The sequence below is a fragment of the Eurytemora carolleeae genome, unplaced genomic scaffold, assembly GCF_000591075.1.
Source record: "Eurytemora carolleeae unplaced genomic scaffold, Eaff_2.0 scaffold75, whole genome shotgun sequence".
Lineage (NCBI taxonomy): Eukaryota > Metazoa > Arthropoda > Copepoda > Calanoida > Temoridae > Eurytemora > Eurytemora carolleeae.
In genome coordinates, this window is record NW_019396178.1 from 356,720 (window position 1) to 376,682 (window position 19,963).

At 32.6% G+C, this 19,963-nt stretch overlaps 1 protein-coding gene across 3 annotated transcripts in view; it reads left to right on the top strand.

The window, feature by feature from the left end:
- The first annotated feature begins 256 nt into the window (after window positions 1–256).
- The window catches only part of LOC111697330 (uncharacterized), a 28,426-nt gene continuing 8,719 nt past the window's right edge, over window positions 257–19,963 (top strand). For 2 of the 3 annotated variants that reach the window (XR_002764266.1, XM_023467284.1), the window contains exons 1-21: window positions 257–418; window positions 708–747; window positions 1,077–1,146; window positions 1,746–1,806; window positions 2,104–2,377; window positions 2,845–2,943; window positions 4,313–4,379; window positions 5,837–5,966; window positions 6,480–6,583; window positions 7,591–7,671; window positions 8,604–8,691; window positions 9,886–10,006; window positions 12,753–12,809; window positions 13,246–13,308; window positions 13,989–14,040; window positions 15,345–15,437; window positions 15,982–16,148; window positions 17,347–17,494; window positions 18,550–18,659; window positions 19,074–19,125; window positions 19,709–19,852. Coding sequence is in view for 2 of the 3 variants with exons in the window: in XM_023467284.1 (XP_023323052.1) it covers window positions 358–418; window positions 708–747; window positions 1,077–1,146; window positions 1,746–1,806; window positions 2,104–2,377; window positions 2,845–2,943; window positions 4,313–4,379; window positions 5,837–5,966; window positions 6,480–6,583; window positions 7,591–7,671; window positions 8,604–8,691; window positions 9,886–10,006; window positions 12,753–12,809; window positions 13,246–13,308; window positions 13,989–14,040; window positions 15,345–15,437; window positions 15,982–16,148; window positions 17,347–17,494; window positions 18,550–18,659; window positions 19,074–19,125; window positions 19,709–19,852 (2,082 nt within the window). In the remaining variant the exon portion in view is untranslated. Of the gene's footprint in view, window positions 419–707; window positions 748–1,076; window positions 1,147–1,745; window positions 1,807–2,103; window positions 2,378–2,844; window positions 2,944–4,312; window positions 4,380–5,836; window positions 5,967–6,479; window positions 6,584–6,605; window positions 6,670–7,590; window positions 7,672–8,603; window positions 8,692–9,885; window positions 10,007–12,752; window positions 12,810–13,245; window positions 13,309–13,988; window positions 14,041–15,344; window positions 15,438–15,981; window positions 16,149–17,346; window positions 17,495–18,549; window positions 18,660–19,073; window positions 19,126–19,708; window positions 19,853–19,963 lie in introns of all 3 variants that reach the window. The other variant, XM_023467285.1, reaches the window with a different exon arrangement.

Here is a 19,963-nt window from a genome sequence, read left to right on the forward strand (position 1 = left end):
ATATGTTGGGTTAATTTAGCGACCAATGACCATTGAAATTGTAAAATACCATTGAGACCGTTGAAAAAAATTTAAAGTTTAGGTTTTTGCTGTTAATTCTGCAGGATAAGATGTTAAAATAAAACTTAAAAATATGCTTAATCCCGGTCATTCAAGAATTTTTTATTTCCTTTAAAAAGTGTCCCCAAAAAAACTGTTGCTGAAAAAACGTTAAAAATTCTCAGTCACTTATTTTATAGAACTTCCAGATCAGAATGTGACGTGGGCAGACTACAAGAATCATAAATTGATTGATTGATTGATTGATTGATTGAAGAATATGGATTTGATTAACCCTGGCAGAATCTTGTAAAAAGAATGATGAAAAAGAAGACGATCGAACCCGATCCCTTGGAGTCAAACTCAAAACCATTTCAAGGTAAGCCTCCCCCCCCCACCCTCCTCAAAAATATATTAAAGAATTTTCTTACATAGGGAGACATTAAATAACAGCTAAACCGTGGATAATAAATAAATTTAATTTTTTATTTTCAATACAGAAACATAGGGAAGAATTTAAAAAAGCACCGAAATTAAAATAGCACCAATGTGACTCATGATTTCTATATCCCTTTTTATTTTCCCCGAACAGTCCAGTGTAAACTCTGTAAACACTTCGATTAATTTTTAAATTCCTGAATTTTTATTATTGATTTTTATATTTCTAGATGAAACCGCTGCCGAGGGAGCAAATGATTTACTCTCAAGGTCAGTATGCAGTACAAATAATTTTAATAAAATATTCACCGACAAAGGGGTCAAATGTCATTGGGGAAAACGATTCAAGGTCAAATGTCGAAGGGGAAAACGACCTAGGGTCCAACAACAATGGCATAATTAGATCACAGCGCTCAACTCGGCCCACTAGCCTGCCTGTGCTGTAGTGAACATCACCGCTTTGCATAGTGTAATTTTGCAAACTTTTAGAGAATGAAATTTTTAATTATGTCAAACTTCTCAGATTTTTGTGGGACCTCCTAAAAAGCAACAATAAACCTTGAAAGTAAAAAATCTGATCAAATGCAAATCATATTTAGGTATATAAAGAATCTGCCTGAACCTGGGCGTGTAACAAGATCCAGGCATGCAGCATCAAGGTTACAAGAGGTGAGTCATCCATCAACAGGAAATGCCGCGTAAAAGTGCTATCTATTCTTCTTGTCCAGTTCATGATTTTTTATAATAAGATTTATTTCGATTAAACCAATTTAAATATTTAGGAAAATTATATTTGTTATCGATGTCTGAAGCTATGAAGTTTGTAGTTAGCAGATCTGCGAATCTAAAAGATTTTCTTCTTTAAAAAATTTTAATAGACTTTTTATAAATAGCTTCTTTGTTCTGCGGTACTGCGACGAATTATTTAAGCACAATTTAGAGAGCAAATTAATATTAAATCAAAAATATTGTCTTGTCATTACGAAAGCCTTCGCTAGGATTTTTAACCATATTTCGAATCTTTTAAGATCTTCTTCAATTGTATGTTCATGTTTTTCAATAGGCTAGCACTAGGTTAAAGAAAACTATTTTTGTTTTAATCAAACTAATCTGTAAGTATTTCAAATGTTCTGTACAAATGCTGAACAACGAATTTTTAGGTTTGTTCTACAGACTTTTAAATTCAGCATCGATATTATACCGAGAGATTTAATTTTTATTTAAAAAACGCGCCTTTTTGGAAGATTTGATAGATTTCATATTTTCAGGACCATGGACAATATCCAGTTAAAACATTGGCCTCCTCCTTCGACCAAATGTCCACATCAGGAATAGTTTCTCAAAATCTGCTCATGGGTGTATATTTTCTTTAACCTTTTAATTCTGGATATAGTTAAAATATACGAGATTATGAACACAAAGAATACATCTCAAGGAGCGTGGGTAGCGTGTTTTCAAAAACAAAGACTATGACCATATGATGCCGACAATATTTTTAATATATTTCATTATCTTGAAAATTATTATCAAACTATTTTATTTTGTTTATCGTTTTTTTTTTGCCAAAATTCAGATTTGACAAGTAAATGTTATGCCTCCTCCGTTTTTGAGAAACCTTATATAAAGATTATTCTTCAAACAACTCCATCTCCTCCTTCTCCACCTCAAAGAGGAACAGCGGGGAGTCTATCCAGGCCAGGAGGCTCAGTCCCACTAGCGACATCAGTGACACAGAGATCCGCACGGCCGACTCGTCGCCGGAGCAGAAGAAAATGTGCGACATCGGCTGGGAGTCGGATGAGACCGGAGAAAGGGATGAGGGGGGAGGGAGTGGGGGGGAGGCGAATACTGGGAAAGAAGAGGAGTGGGGAGAAGACGCAGATTTTCATTTTTTCTCAAGGTAAAATATTCAAATTTAACTAATGTTATTTTATTGTGAAGTTTACTGTTTGTGTTGAGAGTACTTGTATATTGTAATAAACTTTTCTTACAAGTTGTGACGTCAGCTTCTCTTTTATCTTTATAATTGAATAGACTGCATGTTATTTAATGTCTTGTTTAAATGGGACTAACAACGTAATTTGAAGTGATAGTGACACTCCATTTCTAGAGTGGCGGGTCCGATTTACAAGTTTCTTATGAGATCGTAATTTTCTTTAAAGTGTTAAATTCTGATATTTTCCCTCATTGTTTTGTTGCACAAGTCTGCATATCATATTAACAGAGAATACACAATAGAAAACAATTAATATTTAGCTGGTTTAAAGGATACCGTTGTGAATCCGACCCCTCTATAAATGTAAGGTTACGTGTTCAGAGTCAGTTTAATGTTACATTTATTATATTTACAATGTTCTATTTTTCTAGATTTTTGGACAAGCATAAAGGAGTTCTGATTTCTAGTGGAGATATCAGGATAATTATTCCTCCCCACAATCGTCTTAACATAAACACAAACCAATTCAGGTAAAGCAGGGATGTTATGCATATTTTTTAGAATTTTTCAGAAGTGATTTTTTATGATTTGGAAAAATTAAAATTGGATATTAACAACCAAGTTTTTCATTTTTTACCCTAAAATTCATTTATTTTTCTAGATAAATCTTTTATTTTCCAATTCAGCAAATAAAACACTAAAAAATTGTTTGCGCTCCGCGTAAGCATATAAAACTTCGGAGGGAATAAATTATTTTCAAGAGGGGGGGGGGGGGAACAATTTTTTAAAGAAAAAAACCCTGAGATCCAGGTCTTAAACATTTCAAGATTTACTGAATTTATCAAAAAAATCTTTTTTCAGTTAATTTTAGTCTGAAGCCATAGTTAAAAAATCTCTGATTAGTTAAGAGCAAAAAGTTTTTAATTTGCACATTTTAGGTGATATCCTTAGCACGGGGGGGGGGGGGTATGTTTTTCCGGACATTAGAAGAGACTGTGAAATTTTGAAAATGTACGTTTCAGTTTATTAGAAACATTATCCTGTAATTATATTCAGAAGAATAACAATGTTTTATTTTCACCCAACAAACAAAAACTCGACTTTTGCCTTCAAGAAGTGGAGTTTTAATCGAGTTTACAAGTGGTGTTTTCACTTGGAATAATCGTGCCATATCTGGATGAAAACTCTACTTTTCACCAAGCTGGTGGTATGTAAAAATTGATGTCGACTGGATGATATCTGGATGATATGTGGGTGATACTTAGATTATATCACCCACATATCATCCAGACATCACCAATCCAATCCAGTATTCTCCTTCACAAATTCACCCCATCATTCCCCCATCTGTAATAATCTAAATTAACACTCGTACATACATACAGCACACATCTCTAACAATTACATATTCAATATATGTTATACTGTATTAACTTACTGTTATACCTGTTACAGCTTACAAGACCGTCTCAGTGGAACTTCTATTTATCAAAAAATCACGAAATTACTGACATTGATTCTAATGAAAACATTGATTTACTCCAAAATGATAGAAATTTTGAAACATTGTATTGACCAAAATAGTTGTATAAAATTTTTAAATATCAATTCTTTTGAAAAATCATCAAATAATATTAAATTCTCACTGGCATTTTTGGGCAGTTGAGGTTTCGTGAATAAATTGACACAGAATTTGGGATTCAAAAAGTCGAGTTCAAGTCGAGTTTATGAACCCAGATTTCACCCAGCTGGTGACTGGAGTTTAAAAGTGGAGTTAAATTCGAGTTGAAGTGGAGTTTTGTAATCCAAGTTTTCACCCTGACTTGGTAAATACTTGGATTCAAAAATATGAGTCTCACAACTAATATACACCCCTGTCTTGAAGTCAAATGTTTTTAGGATAAATATACTGGAAGATGAAAGATATAAACCACAAACAGGATTAAGGATTCATCATATATCTAAGGTAAAAAGAATCTTTATCTAAATACTTTTATTCAATTTTAGAACTTGCAGGTTTGAATGTTTGTTTTTTATTTTCATTTTTCCCGAATTCAGGGGCATAAATAAGGATTCTGTTGGGGGGAGGGGGTAAATTTCCCCCCCCCCCCCCCTGAAAATTTCATGATGTATCAAATTATTGGTGTATTTGGGTTTGATTTGAATTTTCCACTAATTTCTGGCATTACAAACTCTAAACAAATAAAGGCTCCATTTCCTACCTTTTAGCTTTCACCTTGTTTTATATCCTTCATTATAGTCATTCATTTTACATTAACTACAAAGATCTGTTAAAAAAACTGGATTTATTTTGCTCTGTTATTACTGTTAAATAAATATTAAATACATGCTAACAAGGAACATATAAGATAATTTTACTTCAAGAGGAAAAAGATGTCAATTTTTTAAATCTTTAGAAAAGCTAATCTACAAAACTATGAAATAATTATTTCAACCATTTTAATGTTTTTGTTTCTTTGTCTTTGCTATGTTTTATCAGTTAATTATACTTAAATGTTTTTTTTAAGAAAATAAGAAATAAGAAAAGTTTTAATTGTTTTTAAAATTTTAACTTTTTTGATTTTATCTTGAATTTATTTTTTTTTAACTTATCATTGATATTATTCACAGGGGCGTAGTGAAGGTTAGCCTCGGGGGGTGAACTTTTGGCGCGCGCAGACATTTTCTTTTGTGCACCCTCCTAATAAACCCTTATTAGGAAAATAAAATGAAAGCTTTAAATCTATATTAAATAATTACCAATCATACCATTATAAAATCTAGCTGTAAAAGAGTAAAAACCAGGATACGGAAAGGACTTGAACCTCCAATCCATTACTGGAGTCCACTGTCATCCCCGCCCTTTGTGATTTGATTTGATTTGACTATATTCATATATCATAAATCCTATCAATATCAATCATATTATGACTTGATTACACTGGAGACAGTATTATTTAAAGCTAAATAAAATTCTGCTCAAACATCTTGCTCTGAGAGACTGAAATAAATTTTAAATGAAACCCCGCGAAAAAAAAAATATTGTAAATAAGATTAAGGTACAAGAAAGAATTTGAGAAATTATCATTAAATACACGAATTGTGTCAATTGATAAGAAAAGAAAAATCTGAATATATATGTATATGGCTCTAGCGGGGGTCTAGGGGGTGCATAGGGGTACCGCCTCCACTACGCCCCTGATTATTCACCCAATCTTAGGATTTCTAAACTATGTTCCGTCCCAGTTTTCAATTGTCTTAAAAATGGAAATTGTTTTAATTTTAACATCTTAGTCCAACATCTTTGTCATACAAAAATAGTAGAACACATTTTGCAAATCTCAAAAGTCTCAAATGTTCCGAAATCAAGACAATTATTATGTTTTTGCTCTAATCTCCATGTTCTACTGTTTCTCTGATTAGATAGTTGATATCTCCCCCCACGGTTCATGTTTCCCTGTGACACACCCGGCCTACCTCATCCTGCCGGTCAACGTAGATCTGGAGTCTCCTTCATGGATCAACGTTCTCTTCTCAAATACAAATATTTCAGGTCGGAGAAATTATTTGATCAGTACAGTACAGTACAGAACGGTACGGTACAGTACAGTACAGTACAGTACAGTACAGTACAGTACAGTACAGTACAGTACAGTACAGTACAGTACAGTACAGTACAGTACAGTACAGTACAGTACAGTACAGTACAGTACAGTACAGTACAGTACAGTACNTATTTTAATATTCAGTACAAGCACAGTACGGTACGGTACGGTACGGTACGGTACGCTGTCGCTACGGTACAGTACAGTACAGTATAGCACAGTACAGCACAGCACGGCACGGCACGGTACGGTACAGACAGTACAGTAGAGTACAGTACAGGCAGTGCAGTGCAGTGCAAGATTGTTTGTTTTTAAAACCTGAAATTGAGGTGATGTGAGGCAATGGATTGGCGGAAAGAAGAAAAATAATTACTTTTTCTCACTATTCGTTTCAAGCAGATTTTGTAATATGCAAACACTTGCGGGGGTTGTGGAGAAAATTATATTTTCAATTTATGTAGAGCCTGTGAGTTGGCAGACCCTACCATCCTCCAGCTATAGATACCATTCCGGTCATATTATCCTACAAACCTGCTACCTTGCACTCTTTACAATAGTTTATAAGGTAAACATAGTCCCAGCTATAGATACCATTCCGGTCATATTATCCTACAAACCTGCTACCTGGCTCTCTTTACAATAGTTTATAAGGTAAACATAGTCCCAACTATAGATACCATTCCGGTCATATTATCCTACAAACCTGCTACCTGGCTCTCTTTACAATAGTTTATAATGTAAGCATAGTCCCAACTATAGATACCATTCCGGTCATAGTATCCTACAAACCTGCTACCTGGCTTTCTTTACAAATAGTTTATAAGGTTAACACTCCGGCTATAGATATCATTCCGGTCATATTATCCTACAAACCTGCTACCTGGCTCTCATTACAATAGTTTATAATTTAACCCTCAAACACAAACTTTAGCATTAAATCTGGCGTGTTTTCAACTTTCTTTTTTAAGAGCAACTGATAAAAATAAAAAGTTTCTAACTCTTTGATTTAAAATGAGAACTTGAGGCGTTATGAGGTCGTAAAGTCTTATCAGTAATTTCGCTTTTACTTTGCAATTAAACTTAGGATACAACCTTATTTTTGGCACAATCTAAATTCATGTTTTTTTTGTATATAGAAAAACTAATGTATATCTTCATTAGTTAAAAAAAGGTTTTCACCTATCCTATCTGAGCTGAAAACTTTAGAATGAAATATCCAATTGTCAGATAATGTTGCTTCTCTGGAGTTTAAGTTCATGTGGAGAACAAGCAATATTTAAACTGGATATTAAGAAAAAGAGTGGTTTAAGCCTTAATCCTGATATCCACCATTCTAAAGTTTTCAGCTCTGGTTTGTTATAGGAAATAACTTCCTTATTGTATATTGTAGGATTGTACTACCTTTACTGAGTAGTTTCCAAACGCATTGAATTGTTGTACAGTAATGTTGTGTAAACTTAACTGTAGAAAATAAAGCATGAAATGTTTAGATATCAGATATGTTAATTTACTTCAGCAACTATTGAATATTTAAATTATTTTATTTTTATTTGATTTCCAACTTACATTCAGGAACCCTTACCGGAAGTAAAAAAGCGAATAAGGCGGAGAATCGGCGGAAGCCTACAGATGCCCTCACATCCGGGACTCAAGGTAATTTTAGGAATTTTTTAAGGGGTTCGGGGGGGTTGAATGATAATGCTATTTCAATCGGCAAGTTTTTTCCTCCTTTGCGATACTTTTTTTAACAAAAATCCATTATTTAAACTATTATAGCTACAAAAATGAAAGAGTAATGGAGAGGAAATGATCTTTTGATAAAATATATGCATAATCCTGCATTTTTTGTGAAAATAAAGAAAAAATACTTTTTAGCTGCTAAAGACATGCATTACATGCTCTTTGTATTTCACTTATTGCATTTGGGGGAAAATTTCGAGGTTAAACTTAACTCTCATTTAAATATAAATAATAAATATAAAAGTAGTTCATTTTAGCCCTTTATGTTATTAAATCTTTGTTCTTTTTATATAATCTAAATATCAACAATAATAGTTTCATAATAATAAGATTAAACTAAGACATTGTTAAATGCTAATATCTCCGTCAAGTAAAGTTGAAAAGAAGATCAAACTTTTGAAATTTTAAAATTCAGTCATTTTGAAGTAGGAATTTTGTTTAATGTCATAAATTCTGCACAGACTCGAACGATTGTTTTATCGATCTTCTTTTCTGAATAATATTTATTTATTAGGTTTACAATCAAGTACTAAATAAAAAGAGAAGAAATGAATAAGAATTGTCCTAGAGAAAAAGAAATAAGATAGAATAAGATTAGTAATTCGTAGTGATGGATTCCAGATTCTGACGAAGCATGGCGTCTGTATTTCATTACAAAATTATCACATTCACCATTTTCACGGGGGGGGNGGGGGGGAGATATGAAGGGATAAGCCCCAGCCCCCTGAAAAATTCCTACGATGACCATATTTAAAAATTTTATTTTTGAGTAGTGGTTGACCTGCTTAGTTACAGAAGGATTATTGTTGCTTATACAAAAAAACGTGAACAATCTGTTTAATTAGGTAACCTTCCCTCGCGGTTCCTGTGATGTTGATATAGAAGCTAGTATTAAAGTCCTCTACGACCATGAACCCACTAACCCAACGAGAGGTAGGGTTTTTATAATTACATTTGATTGATCTCGTTTTTTCACTGAAACATAACTACTCCATTTACTTACTTGATACTTATGTGTTGATCCTCAGTGTTCCATCTAGGAATATGTAGAGGATTTTTTTAGGAACTAATGATCATCTGCTGGAAGAATGGTATCTTCTAGGTTTGTGAATTGATACCAGTGATCATTGTGGATCTAATGTAGTTGTCATACTTGTTTTTTAAATTTTAAAATCATTTTCTACGGTGAAAATATGTTTTAACTTCTGGGGTAAATAATTATGAAAATAGGAATTCATCTTAAATAAAACTTAATTGTTTTCTTATAAAATGGCTTTTCAAAACCATCCTTTATAATTCTGCCATATGTTTGGGCGTGGAGTTTTGATATTATGGATAAAGATTTTAAAAAAAAATTAACTCCTGAAAAAAACTTTTCCATTTTCACTTGAATAGTTTGAATAATGTTTGCAGACTGACAAGTGACAGTTGAAGAATAATTTAAAGTTGACAATTTAATTTAAAACTCAAGATGTCAGGATTAAATTTAAAATCCAGGGCGGATGCATCTTCCATATTGCTGTCAGCTGACAGTTTAGGCTCAAGGGTGGAAGCTACGGGGTATCCCAATAAGCTATAAATCGTCTTTTCTCCACGCGGTATTTTCTAGTGAGCACAATTTTAGCAGTATTCCGGATAAAATAATTATCACTGAAACTCATTTTTTTGAAATTTATAAAGTTTTTTTTTAAGATTCCACTTTATCAAACTTTATGCAATACAACGTGACCCAAAGGTTTGTCATCCCGAGGTGGTTTAAATTTATATTAATTTTTTTGAGTCTAACTGGCATTCCTTTGTTAAGAGCTGGTTGTGACTTAGACACATGCATAAGAAAGTTTTTAGATTCGCGGGTTCCAGGAAATTTTCGCACCAAAAAAACAGCTTTTTACGAAGGAATGAATTTTTCAAAGCATCGATCAACTTCCTTTTCCAGTTCACTATGACATGTTGAGCATTGAGTAAATATAAGATTGTCAGGTTTTTGCGTAGCAAATTATTATTAGGTTACTTAAATCATATGAATAGGTTTCTTTCGCGATTGTCTCCACTTAAATGACGCCATCTTGGCGGTTTGTAATTAATGACGTCTTATGGCGCTTAAGAAACAATTCTTGTGTTTTGTAGGTGATGTATCCAACGTTGAAGGAAGCCTGGCTTGTCCTATAATTATGGTTGGGCCCCCTGGATACCAGTTCAATATTAACCGGAAACCAGTGGAAATTGAACTTCCGGTTCCACATTACAGGTTAGAAAAGAGGATACATATCATATTATGCTGTACACTGTACACATACAGTGTAGATAAGTAGTATAAATGCCATAATTTGCCGTACACTGTACACTTCTAGTGTAGATTTGTAGTATAAATATAATAATATGCAGTACACTGTACGCTTCTGGTGTAGATTTGTAGTACAAATATCATAATATGCCGTACACTGTACACTTCTAGTGTAGATTTGTAGTATAAATATAATAATATGCAGTACACTGAACACTTCCAGTGCAGATTAGTAGTATGGATATTATAATATCCAGTACAATGTACACTTCCAGTGCAGATTAGTAGTATTAGATATCATAATATTCAGTTCACTGTACACTTACAGTGCAGATTAGTAGGATAAATATCATAATATGCTGTACACTTTACACTTGCAGATTAGTAATATAGATATCATAATATTCAGTACACTTTACACTTACAGTGCAGATTAGTAGTATAAATATCATAATATGCAGTACACTCACTTACAGTGCAGATTAGTAGTGTAGATATCATAATATGCAGTACACTGTACACTTACAGTGCAGATTAGTAGTATAAATATCATAATATGCAGTACACTGTACACTTTACACTTGCAGATTAGTAGTATAGATATCATAATATGCTGTACACTTTACACTTGCAGATTAGTAATATAGATATCATAATATGCAGTACACTGTACACTTACAGTGCAGATTAGTAGTATAGATATCATAATATGCAGTACACTTTACACTTGCAGATTAGTAATATAGATATCATAATATGCAGTACACTTTACACTTACAGTGCAGATTAGTAGTATAAATATCATAATATGCTGTACACTTCACACTTACAGTGCAGATTAGTAGTATAAATATCATAATATGCAGTACACTGTACACTTACAGTGCAGATTAGTAGTGTAGATATCATAATATGCAGTACACTTTACACTTACAGTGCAGATTAGTAGTATAGATATCATAATATGCAGTACACTTTACACTTGCAGATTAGTAGTATAAATATCATAATATGCAGTACACTTTACACTTGCAGATTAGTAATATAGATATTTTAATATTCAGTACACTTTACACTTGCAGATTAGTAGTGTAGATATCATAATATGCAGTACACTTTACACTTGCAGATTAGTAATATAGATATCATAATATTCAGTACACTGTACACTTACAGTGCAGATTAGTAGTATAGATAGCATAATATGCAGTACACTTTACACTTGCAGATTAGTAATATAGATATCACAATATTCAGTACACTTTACACTTGCAGATTAGTAGTATAAATATCATAATATGCAGTACACTTTACACTTGCAGATTAGTAATATAGATATCATAATATTCAGTACACTTTACACTTGCAGATTAGTAGTATAAATATCATAATACAGTACACTTTACACTTGCAGATTAGTAATATAGATATCATAATATTCAGTGGTAACCGCCCAAAAAGTTCTTAGAAAAAAGTTTCCGGAAAAAAAGTCCTAATATTTCGCAATAAAAAAGTCTTATGGAAAAAATCCTCTTATTAAAAAGTCTCAGGAAATAAAGTCCTACCAAAAAGAGACTTTATTTTCTAGGACTTTTTTTCTTGCTCCAGTTTAATTTTATACAAAAACATAAAAGTCCTCTTATAATAGAAAATGCATGTGAACAAAGGATGTTTACAACCATGCAAAAAAAGGCGCAATTGATATTAAAAACACCCATGGCTATATACAAAGTGCAGATGCATAAAAAAGTCTTTTTTTAAACGTTTTAAACTTGACCTCATTTTCACAAGATTTAGGACTTTTTTCTTGGGTTTTTTTTTTCTTCGGATATATTTTCTTCGGGACTTTATTTCCTGTGATCTTATTTCCTGAGACTTTATTGGCAGCCCCCCATACTATTTTATACTATTTTAGGGGGAAAAGTCAAAGGAATCCAAATCACAGGACTTTATTTCCAGTGACATTTTCTCCAAGGACTTGAGAAAATTCGGAGCTTTTTCCAACGTTTTTATTTCCTGGTTTTTTTTCGGAAACTTGTTTCACGGGACTTTCTTACATAAATTCATATGCAGTGCATGCACTGTCACTCACAGTTCAGTTCATTACTTTACAACGAACCAAAACCTAAATAAATAATATTTTTAAGGGTCTTGACGTAATTTCATTTTTAGAGTGACATGTCAGATTCACTACGGTACCGTTAAAAGTTTTGTCTGATCTAATGACTTTTAAAGTTGATCAATTTCAATTGTGGTTTCTTAACAAAAGTTATTTGTGTATTTCTTCTGCAGAACATTAATGTCCGAATTACCAAATTAAAAAATATATAAAGATAGTAAACGACTTCTTCAACCTTGTTGATCAGATAAAGGTTTAAAGGTACTGTTGTGAACTGGGCATGCTTCTTTTTGAAGGGAGGATCACTTCAAATTACATCTACAGTCCCTTTGACCAAAATGTTGATATCCATCCATAAAAAATCCTTAAATTCACGAAACCTTGCTTCCGATTTATGTACACTGTACACTGTACAGCGCGCAGTACACTTTTGCTTTATAATATATGTTTAAAGAAGAACAGAGTACAAGGCTGGAAATATTTTTTAATTAACGAGTTCATAGCTATTTTTTCAAAATTTATGATTATTGAAAACTAATCATTAGAATTAAATATTTTTTATTGTTAAACCAAATGAAATTCGTTTTTTAGAGAAATTCACGAGCTGTGGCCGCGTGCTACACTTGCAATATGGCAGTCCAGTACAAGGTAATATGTTCAATTAAATTCATTTAAAATGTCAAATACGCCATTATAAAATACAAATATTTTATTTCTTCATTTATCTAATCATTTATTTATTCAGTCATTTAATCATTCATTAATTTGTTCATCCTTTTATTCATTCATTCATTCATCCTATCATTTATTCATTTATTCATTTATTCATTTATTCATTTATTCACCAATAAAGTGAAAAATTTTACCTGAACAAATTGACTTTTTTTTATTTTAAAAATGTTTACATATTGACAGAAAATTCCGCAAAATTTTGAGTTTTACAAATAGAAGGGGCAATTGATGGTCAACTTTTGCTATAAGAGAGGCGTCCAGTTTCACAAAAAAAGATTAATATTTAGTTTATTGGTGAGACTTATCGGTAAGTTAAATATATGATAGTTAAACAATGTGTTCCTTGTTTAAGGGAGGATGATCCTTTAAACTGGGAATTAGTGGAGGTTGAGAGGTTAAGTGTACATCACTACAGGTTTCTATTTATCTATTTATTTATCTAACTAACTATCTATTAAAAATTTAATTTTTGTGTTGAATACTTCTTTTCTTATATTTATATCTATTTATCCATATATCTATCTTTATATATTTTTATTTATCTTTATCTATCTTCATATTTATCTATCTGTATTTATTTATAAATATATAAATATATATTTTGATATATATCTTTAACTGTAAAACATGCTGTTATCTGCATGTATTTTATAGTGACTGTTTTTTGTATATATGTCACAAAATACCGGGCAGTGCAGAACGGAGTACTACTGTACAGTGTACGTACACCAGTATGTTAAGGCAGGGCGGTATGGGGGACTTACCATTGTGACTTTGTAAAGAGGGAGGAGGAAAACACCTGCTATAGTTTCGAGCACTTTCTAAACCGCCAACATCGTTATAACCTATCAGTGTTGCTGAGTACATCTTGGATAGCATTTGTTAATTCTATGTTTTTTAATGATATGGGGATTAGAGTTTTCTTAATTTGGGGGACACAATATTTTTTTTTTAAAACGTAATTTTCAGTTTGAACCAGTCAACTACTTTTAGATCAAAAGGTTTTTTTTAGAAAGAGAGAGAGGGTGGATGTTTGCCATAAAATTACTTATATATTTTTTAAATATAATGTTTTTGAACGTTAAATATTTTTAGGTGTGGACTTGTGTCAATCTCTTTCCCTACTTTTCATTTTACATTTTTCAAGGAAAATAACCAAACTAAATTTTTATGATATGTTGATGCATTATGTTAATTTATAAATCTATTTTTGAATTTATAATTATTGTTAATTTTAAACTTCTTAACAATATTGATTAATTTTAAGTCCCTTGAAGATTTAATTTTAGATAGTCATTTATTATTTCATATGAGCTGGGAACTTTTGTGCAGGATACTCATCCCGATCGCTTTAATGGATATCCACTGTCGACACTACCTAACTGGGCACAATTAAAGATTAAATTAATCAGCAGATTAACAAAAGATCAAGCAATGATCTCGATATCCACCAATACAAGAGTCCCAAGCTCTGTTCGTATTTTAATCTATCATTAATCCCCACTTATTAGTTGTTTAGTTCATGAATCTGTCTCGTCATGATTCCAATTACAAGAACGTTAAATATAATATGTCTTAATGAAAATGAATACGTTCATGAAACTCTAGACAAGTGTTCAGTTTCTTTATTCATGAAATATTTCACTGCGGTAAAGTGTTTACTTAGTCATCCCACAAGATAAAATAAAATCAAAATGATGATTTAAAACAAATCATCATGTTCAGAAGAATCTGTAATTTTTATGTAAAAGTTCATAAAACTATTTATAATACTTTTTTTTGAATATTTTTTAATATTAAAAAGATTGATGCATTCAATATTCTTGTTTCTAAACGATTTGTCAATTCTGAATTCAAAATTAAATCCAGCAGAAAATAAATTCTGACTTGGATATTCTATATACTCAACAGTCAACAGTTTTAACTTTTTTGTGGAAATTATGAAACATTACAGAATTGGATTCAATCCGTGGATCCGCATATTTTTGAGAATCCGGATCCAGGAAGCATAAATCTTACGGATCCGGTAAAAAGCCCTGCCAGCAGCACTGGTAAAAAGCCCCTACCAGCAGCCAGTAGGTTTAAAATCAACTTATTAAGCAAAAAGGGTTTGTGTAATGTGTATAGGAGGAATAGGAGCTATTCCTCACAGTTATATGGGTTTCACTATATGAACTGTACATTGAGGACTTACCGCTTGCTTGCTGCTGGAAAATACCCACATTGTTGATCTGATTTGAATGGATACCACTGTTAGTATGTTCTATCACTCTACCAATAGGAATTTACCAGGGTGAGCAAACATTTTTTCCATTTTCTGTAGCTTCCCCAATGCTTTATGGGGAAGCAATTGTCCAGGGTGTGATCCTTTGCTTCAAGGCTCACCCCTGTATCCGTCCCTGGGCCCTGCCCAATCAAGACGATTTTTAATATTTGGTTTGGTTTGGTCAGGTTGTCTGGGATATACTGACCAATAAACTTTACGAGGCTAAAATGGGAGTTTCATACTTTTATCCTTGGATATCATTCCCTATGAAATGCCAGGTATTGTAAAAAATAGCATTTAATAATTTTTTTATAATGTAAGTTTTCATTGAATTTTATTAGAACTAATTTTGTTAGTTGTTTTTTTAGTCTATTATTTATGGTTTTTTGTCCAAATTATTGTTAAACATACATTTTTTTTGCTGAAATTGACGGATTTATGATAATATTTTTTCGTGGTGATTAATGTATTTTTAGTTGTTGTTATTTTGAAATAATTTCTGTTATTTTTATCGTAATGCTTTGTAATGCTTTCAGAAATTGCAGTTTTGAAGTAGCATGTTTCTAGACGTTTGGTTTGGTTAGGTTTCAGTTCATTTGGTTGGGTTTGGTTTGGTTTGGTTTGATTTGATTTGATTTGATTTGATTTGATTTGATTTGATTTGATATGATATGGTTTGGTTTGGTTTGATTTGATTTGAATTGGTTTGATTGGATTGGATTGGATTGGATTGGATTGGATTGGATTGGATTGGATTGGATTGGATTGGATTGGATTGGATTGGATTGGATTGGATGGAATTTCGATTGTGCTTCTTGCTAGGCGTATATGGAGGAGAACCCTGACACGAATTCCTTCGGCCTGGAGGTGATCTGCTACAATGCTGAAGCTAACCCTGAGCAGATTCAGAACTCAAACTATAGATACTGTGTTGGATCTTGTCTTAAACCTAAACTTGTTCGTCCTGGCAAAATACTCATCCGACTCAGGTATAGTTTCTATAAAATTCTCGGACTCAGGTATAGTTTTCTATATAATTCTCGGACTCAGGTATAGTTTTCTATATAGTTCTCGGACTCAGGTACAGTTTTCTCTAATAGGTTTTCTATAATAGTCGTCCTGCTTATGTATAGGTTTTCTATAATAGTCGTCCGGCTTATGTATAGGTTTTCTATGATAGTCGTCCGGCTTATGTGTAGTTTTACATGATAAGTCGTCCGGCTTATGTGTAGTTTTACTTTGATGGTCGTCTGGCTTATGGGTGTCAGCCACCTGATGGAAAGTTTCCGATATTTCGAGATTACGAGGACGGCCTCTATATTTCAAATGGCTCTAACTTTTTTGTTTTTAAAGATAGCTCCAAATTTTTTTCAGTTTTAAATAGGCAAGTAATCACAAGATTGTGATAACCGATTCAAAACTGAAAAAAAATTTGAGCTATATTTAAAAACAAAAAAGTTAGAGCAATTTGAAACATAGAGGCCGTCCTCGTATTCTCGAAATATCGGTAACTTTCTGGAGCCATAACTCCGGCCTCGGAGGTCTTAAAACGCTCATCTTCGGGTTCCGGGATTTTTTTCATATCCCAAGTTGTATGCAAAATTTCAGTAAAATCTGTAACATTCCGTTCAAAGGTGGTTGGCTTGACATGGAATGACCCTTATGCATAGTTATTCTATGATAGTCGTCCGGCTTATGTGTAGTTTTACATGATTAGTCGTCCGGCTTAGGTGTAATTTTCTATAATAGTCGTCCGGCTTATGTGTAGGTTTTCACTAAAAACCTTTGATTGTTTATAGAGTAGAGAGAGCTCTGTGTGTAAATGTGTTAAATAGCTGTTGAATCTTTCTGAAACTTGGTGCAGGCTGTGTACAGTTTAAACTCAAAACATCTGTTCCTTTACTCCTAAGCGTCACCTGAAAATATCATCTTTTTAATATTTTCAAACATTCGAAAGTAAATTTTTATTTACTGCCACATCCACATTCTTAAATATATAACAGCTTGCAAACAAAGTGTATCACAATAGAGAGCGTTTCAATAGATTAAAGAGGCAATGTCTGACATCCTTGGTCACTGGTCAGTCAAGAGTTTAAGGGGTACCGTTGTGAAATGGAGGGTCACTTGAAATTATGCTTACAGTCCCTTTAATACCACGCACAGAAACCAAAATATGTATCTACGTAGGTCCCAGAAGTTCCAAGCTGACGTGAGTGCTGGGGAAGAGGAAAATATGGAGAAGGAGGAACCTGACTTCAGGGGTAGGGACTTCGAGAAGCAGTTCGCCTGCATCTTCCGGGATACACAGAAGGTCGAGAGAGGAACATTTGGAAAGGTAAAAAAAACAGTTTTTGATTGAGATCTTTACTTGTTTTTAGTGGCATGCTTTTGTTTGTTAGGTGTTTTTATTGCTTGTTATTCAGTGTCTCCTGAACTTGAGTGCATGGTCTTTGTTGTTTAATGTTTGTTATTTGTGGTTCTTTGTTTAATATTATGTGTTTGTTGTTTAATTGTGTTGTTTATTGTTAGGCTAGTCTGGCATTTTAGTTAGATTTTTGTCGTTTGCTGTTTGGTATTTGTTGTTTTTTATTTGTTTTTTTGTGCTTATATTGATGTTTGTTGTTTGGTATTCGTATTTAGATATTTTTTCTTGCTTTTTGTTGTTTATTGTCCGGTAATTCTTGTTATATCCTTGTTTTCTATTTTTGTTGTTTATTGTCTGGTATTTCTTGTTATATCCTTGTTTTTTTGTTGTTGTTTGTTGTCTGGTATTTCTTGTTATATCCTTGTTTTCTATTTTTGTTGTTTATTGTCCGGTATTTCTTGTTATATGCTTGTTTTCTATTTTTGTTGTTTATTGTCCGGTATTTCTTGTTATATCCTTGTTTTCTATTTTTGTTGTTTATTGTCCGGTATTTCTTGTTATATCCTTGTCTTTTGTTTTTGTTTTATTCATTATTGTGGTTATGGTTTTTTGTTTTGTTGTAGCAAATACCAAGTATATTTTCAAAATATACTTGGTATTTGCTACAACATATTATTTTGTGTATCTGATCTCCTGTATGTAGCTGAAGTGAATTTAATATTGTGTATTCCCAATACACTATTTGGATTCCAAATTCAACTGGGTTCCATATTCTCAAGACTGAAGGGGTTTAAAGATAAAAGAAAGGGGTGGGGGTAGGGTGGCTAAAATTAAAAGGTAATTTTTCATTAATTAAAGATTAAAGAAGTTTTAAATGTTTTTATAATTTGAGAGTAAAGCAACCTTGATTACTATTGAGTAGTTGTGACGCTTTGAAGAGACTGCACTCGTAATTACAAGTGACCCTTCGGGCTATGATGGAAATTCTAAATTTACAATTAATTGATTGATTAATTGATTCCTAGGTTGTGGTTGACCGGTTTGGATCAGAGCGTGAGAAAGAGAATCTGTTTGAATTTAATCTTCAGAAGTCTGGCGTAGAAACAGAAATTCAACCTCAAGATACTTCAGACAGGTCGCTACACACATTTTAGAATTTATTTTGTGATTTCATTATCGCACTTTTTCCATCCCAACTATCTCTCTAGGTTATATAAAACTAAGTCATTTTTCTTGAACACTAAAAATGTATTTTAGAATTTTGTATTTTCTAACCAAAAGAGAAAAAAGAAGGCGACAATAACTCCACTGTTTTCTGGTTCTCACTATACCACAATACAATACAATATAACAACATCTTATTTGTTTATAGCTAATTATCGAGAAATTTTAAGCTTAGTTTAGGCTCTAATCTGGGTTTTAGAAAAGTCATTTAAATAAGTTGCTTCGTTTTTAGTTACTTCGAGACATTTCATAATTCTAATTATCTGAAAAAAATGTGTGAATAAAATGTGTTAACCAACATCTTAAAACTTAATTTGTATTGTAGATGGTCTGTGGTAGCTGTGAAGGAGCTTGCAGGTCATCTTGCTTTGATGGAGGTAACTTATTGTCTTTCATGCGGTGTTTGGTAGAGAGGGGTATTGACCATAGTTGTTGGGTTGATTTTATACATTAAAATTTCAAAGGTTTATTTTTTTTTAAATTAATCTATTTCTGATAATTATAATGATAATAATGATGAAATTAAGCAATATTTTTGCTTTGAAAAAAGAATTATTTGTTTTGGACACAAACCGTGTTTATTCTAAACGTTATTTTACACAAATTTATATAATCAAACTTATAGAACATACAATCTTGTGGAGCCTCTAATAAGTAAAATAACCCTGAATGTTAAAAACTAATTATGAAATTGGAGGATAATTATGAAATGATGTGTATCCCTAGTGGCTTGGAGGNAATTGGAGGATAATTATGGAATGGTGTTTATCCCTAGTGAATTGGAGGATAATTATGAAATGATGTGTATCCCTAGTGAATTGGAGGATAATTGTCACTGTCAGGCCCAAGAAAATGGGAATGACATCAATTTCCGACTTTAAAAATAGTTTAATCTAGATGTTTGTTTTTAACCCTCTTGATTAATACAATGAAAATTATATTTTTACATTTTTTGTTAAGGAATCCAACTGGAAGCATTTTGCAAACTATATTGGATTCACGAAGCAAGAGATTAAGGGGAAGCTGGCCTACTCCCCCGACCCCTTCCTCTCTATGATGAACCTTTATCAGAACAGAGGGGGAACACCAGAGGAATTCGTCCAGGTAAATATTACCAGAACAGTTGGGGAGGTGGGGACACCAGAGGAGTTCGTCCAGGTAAATTTTACCAGAACAGTAGGGGAGGTGGGGACACCAGAGGAATTCGTCCATTTC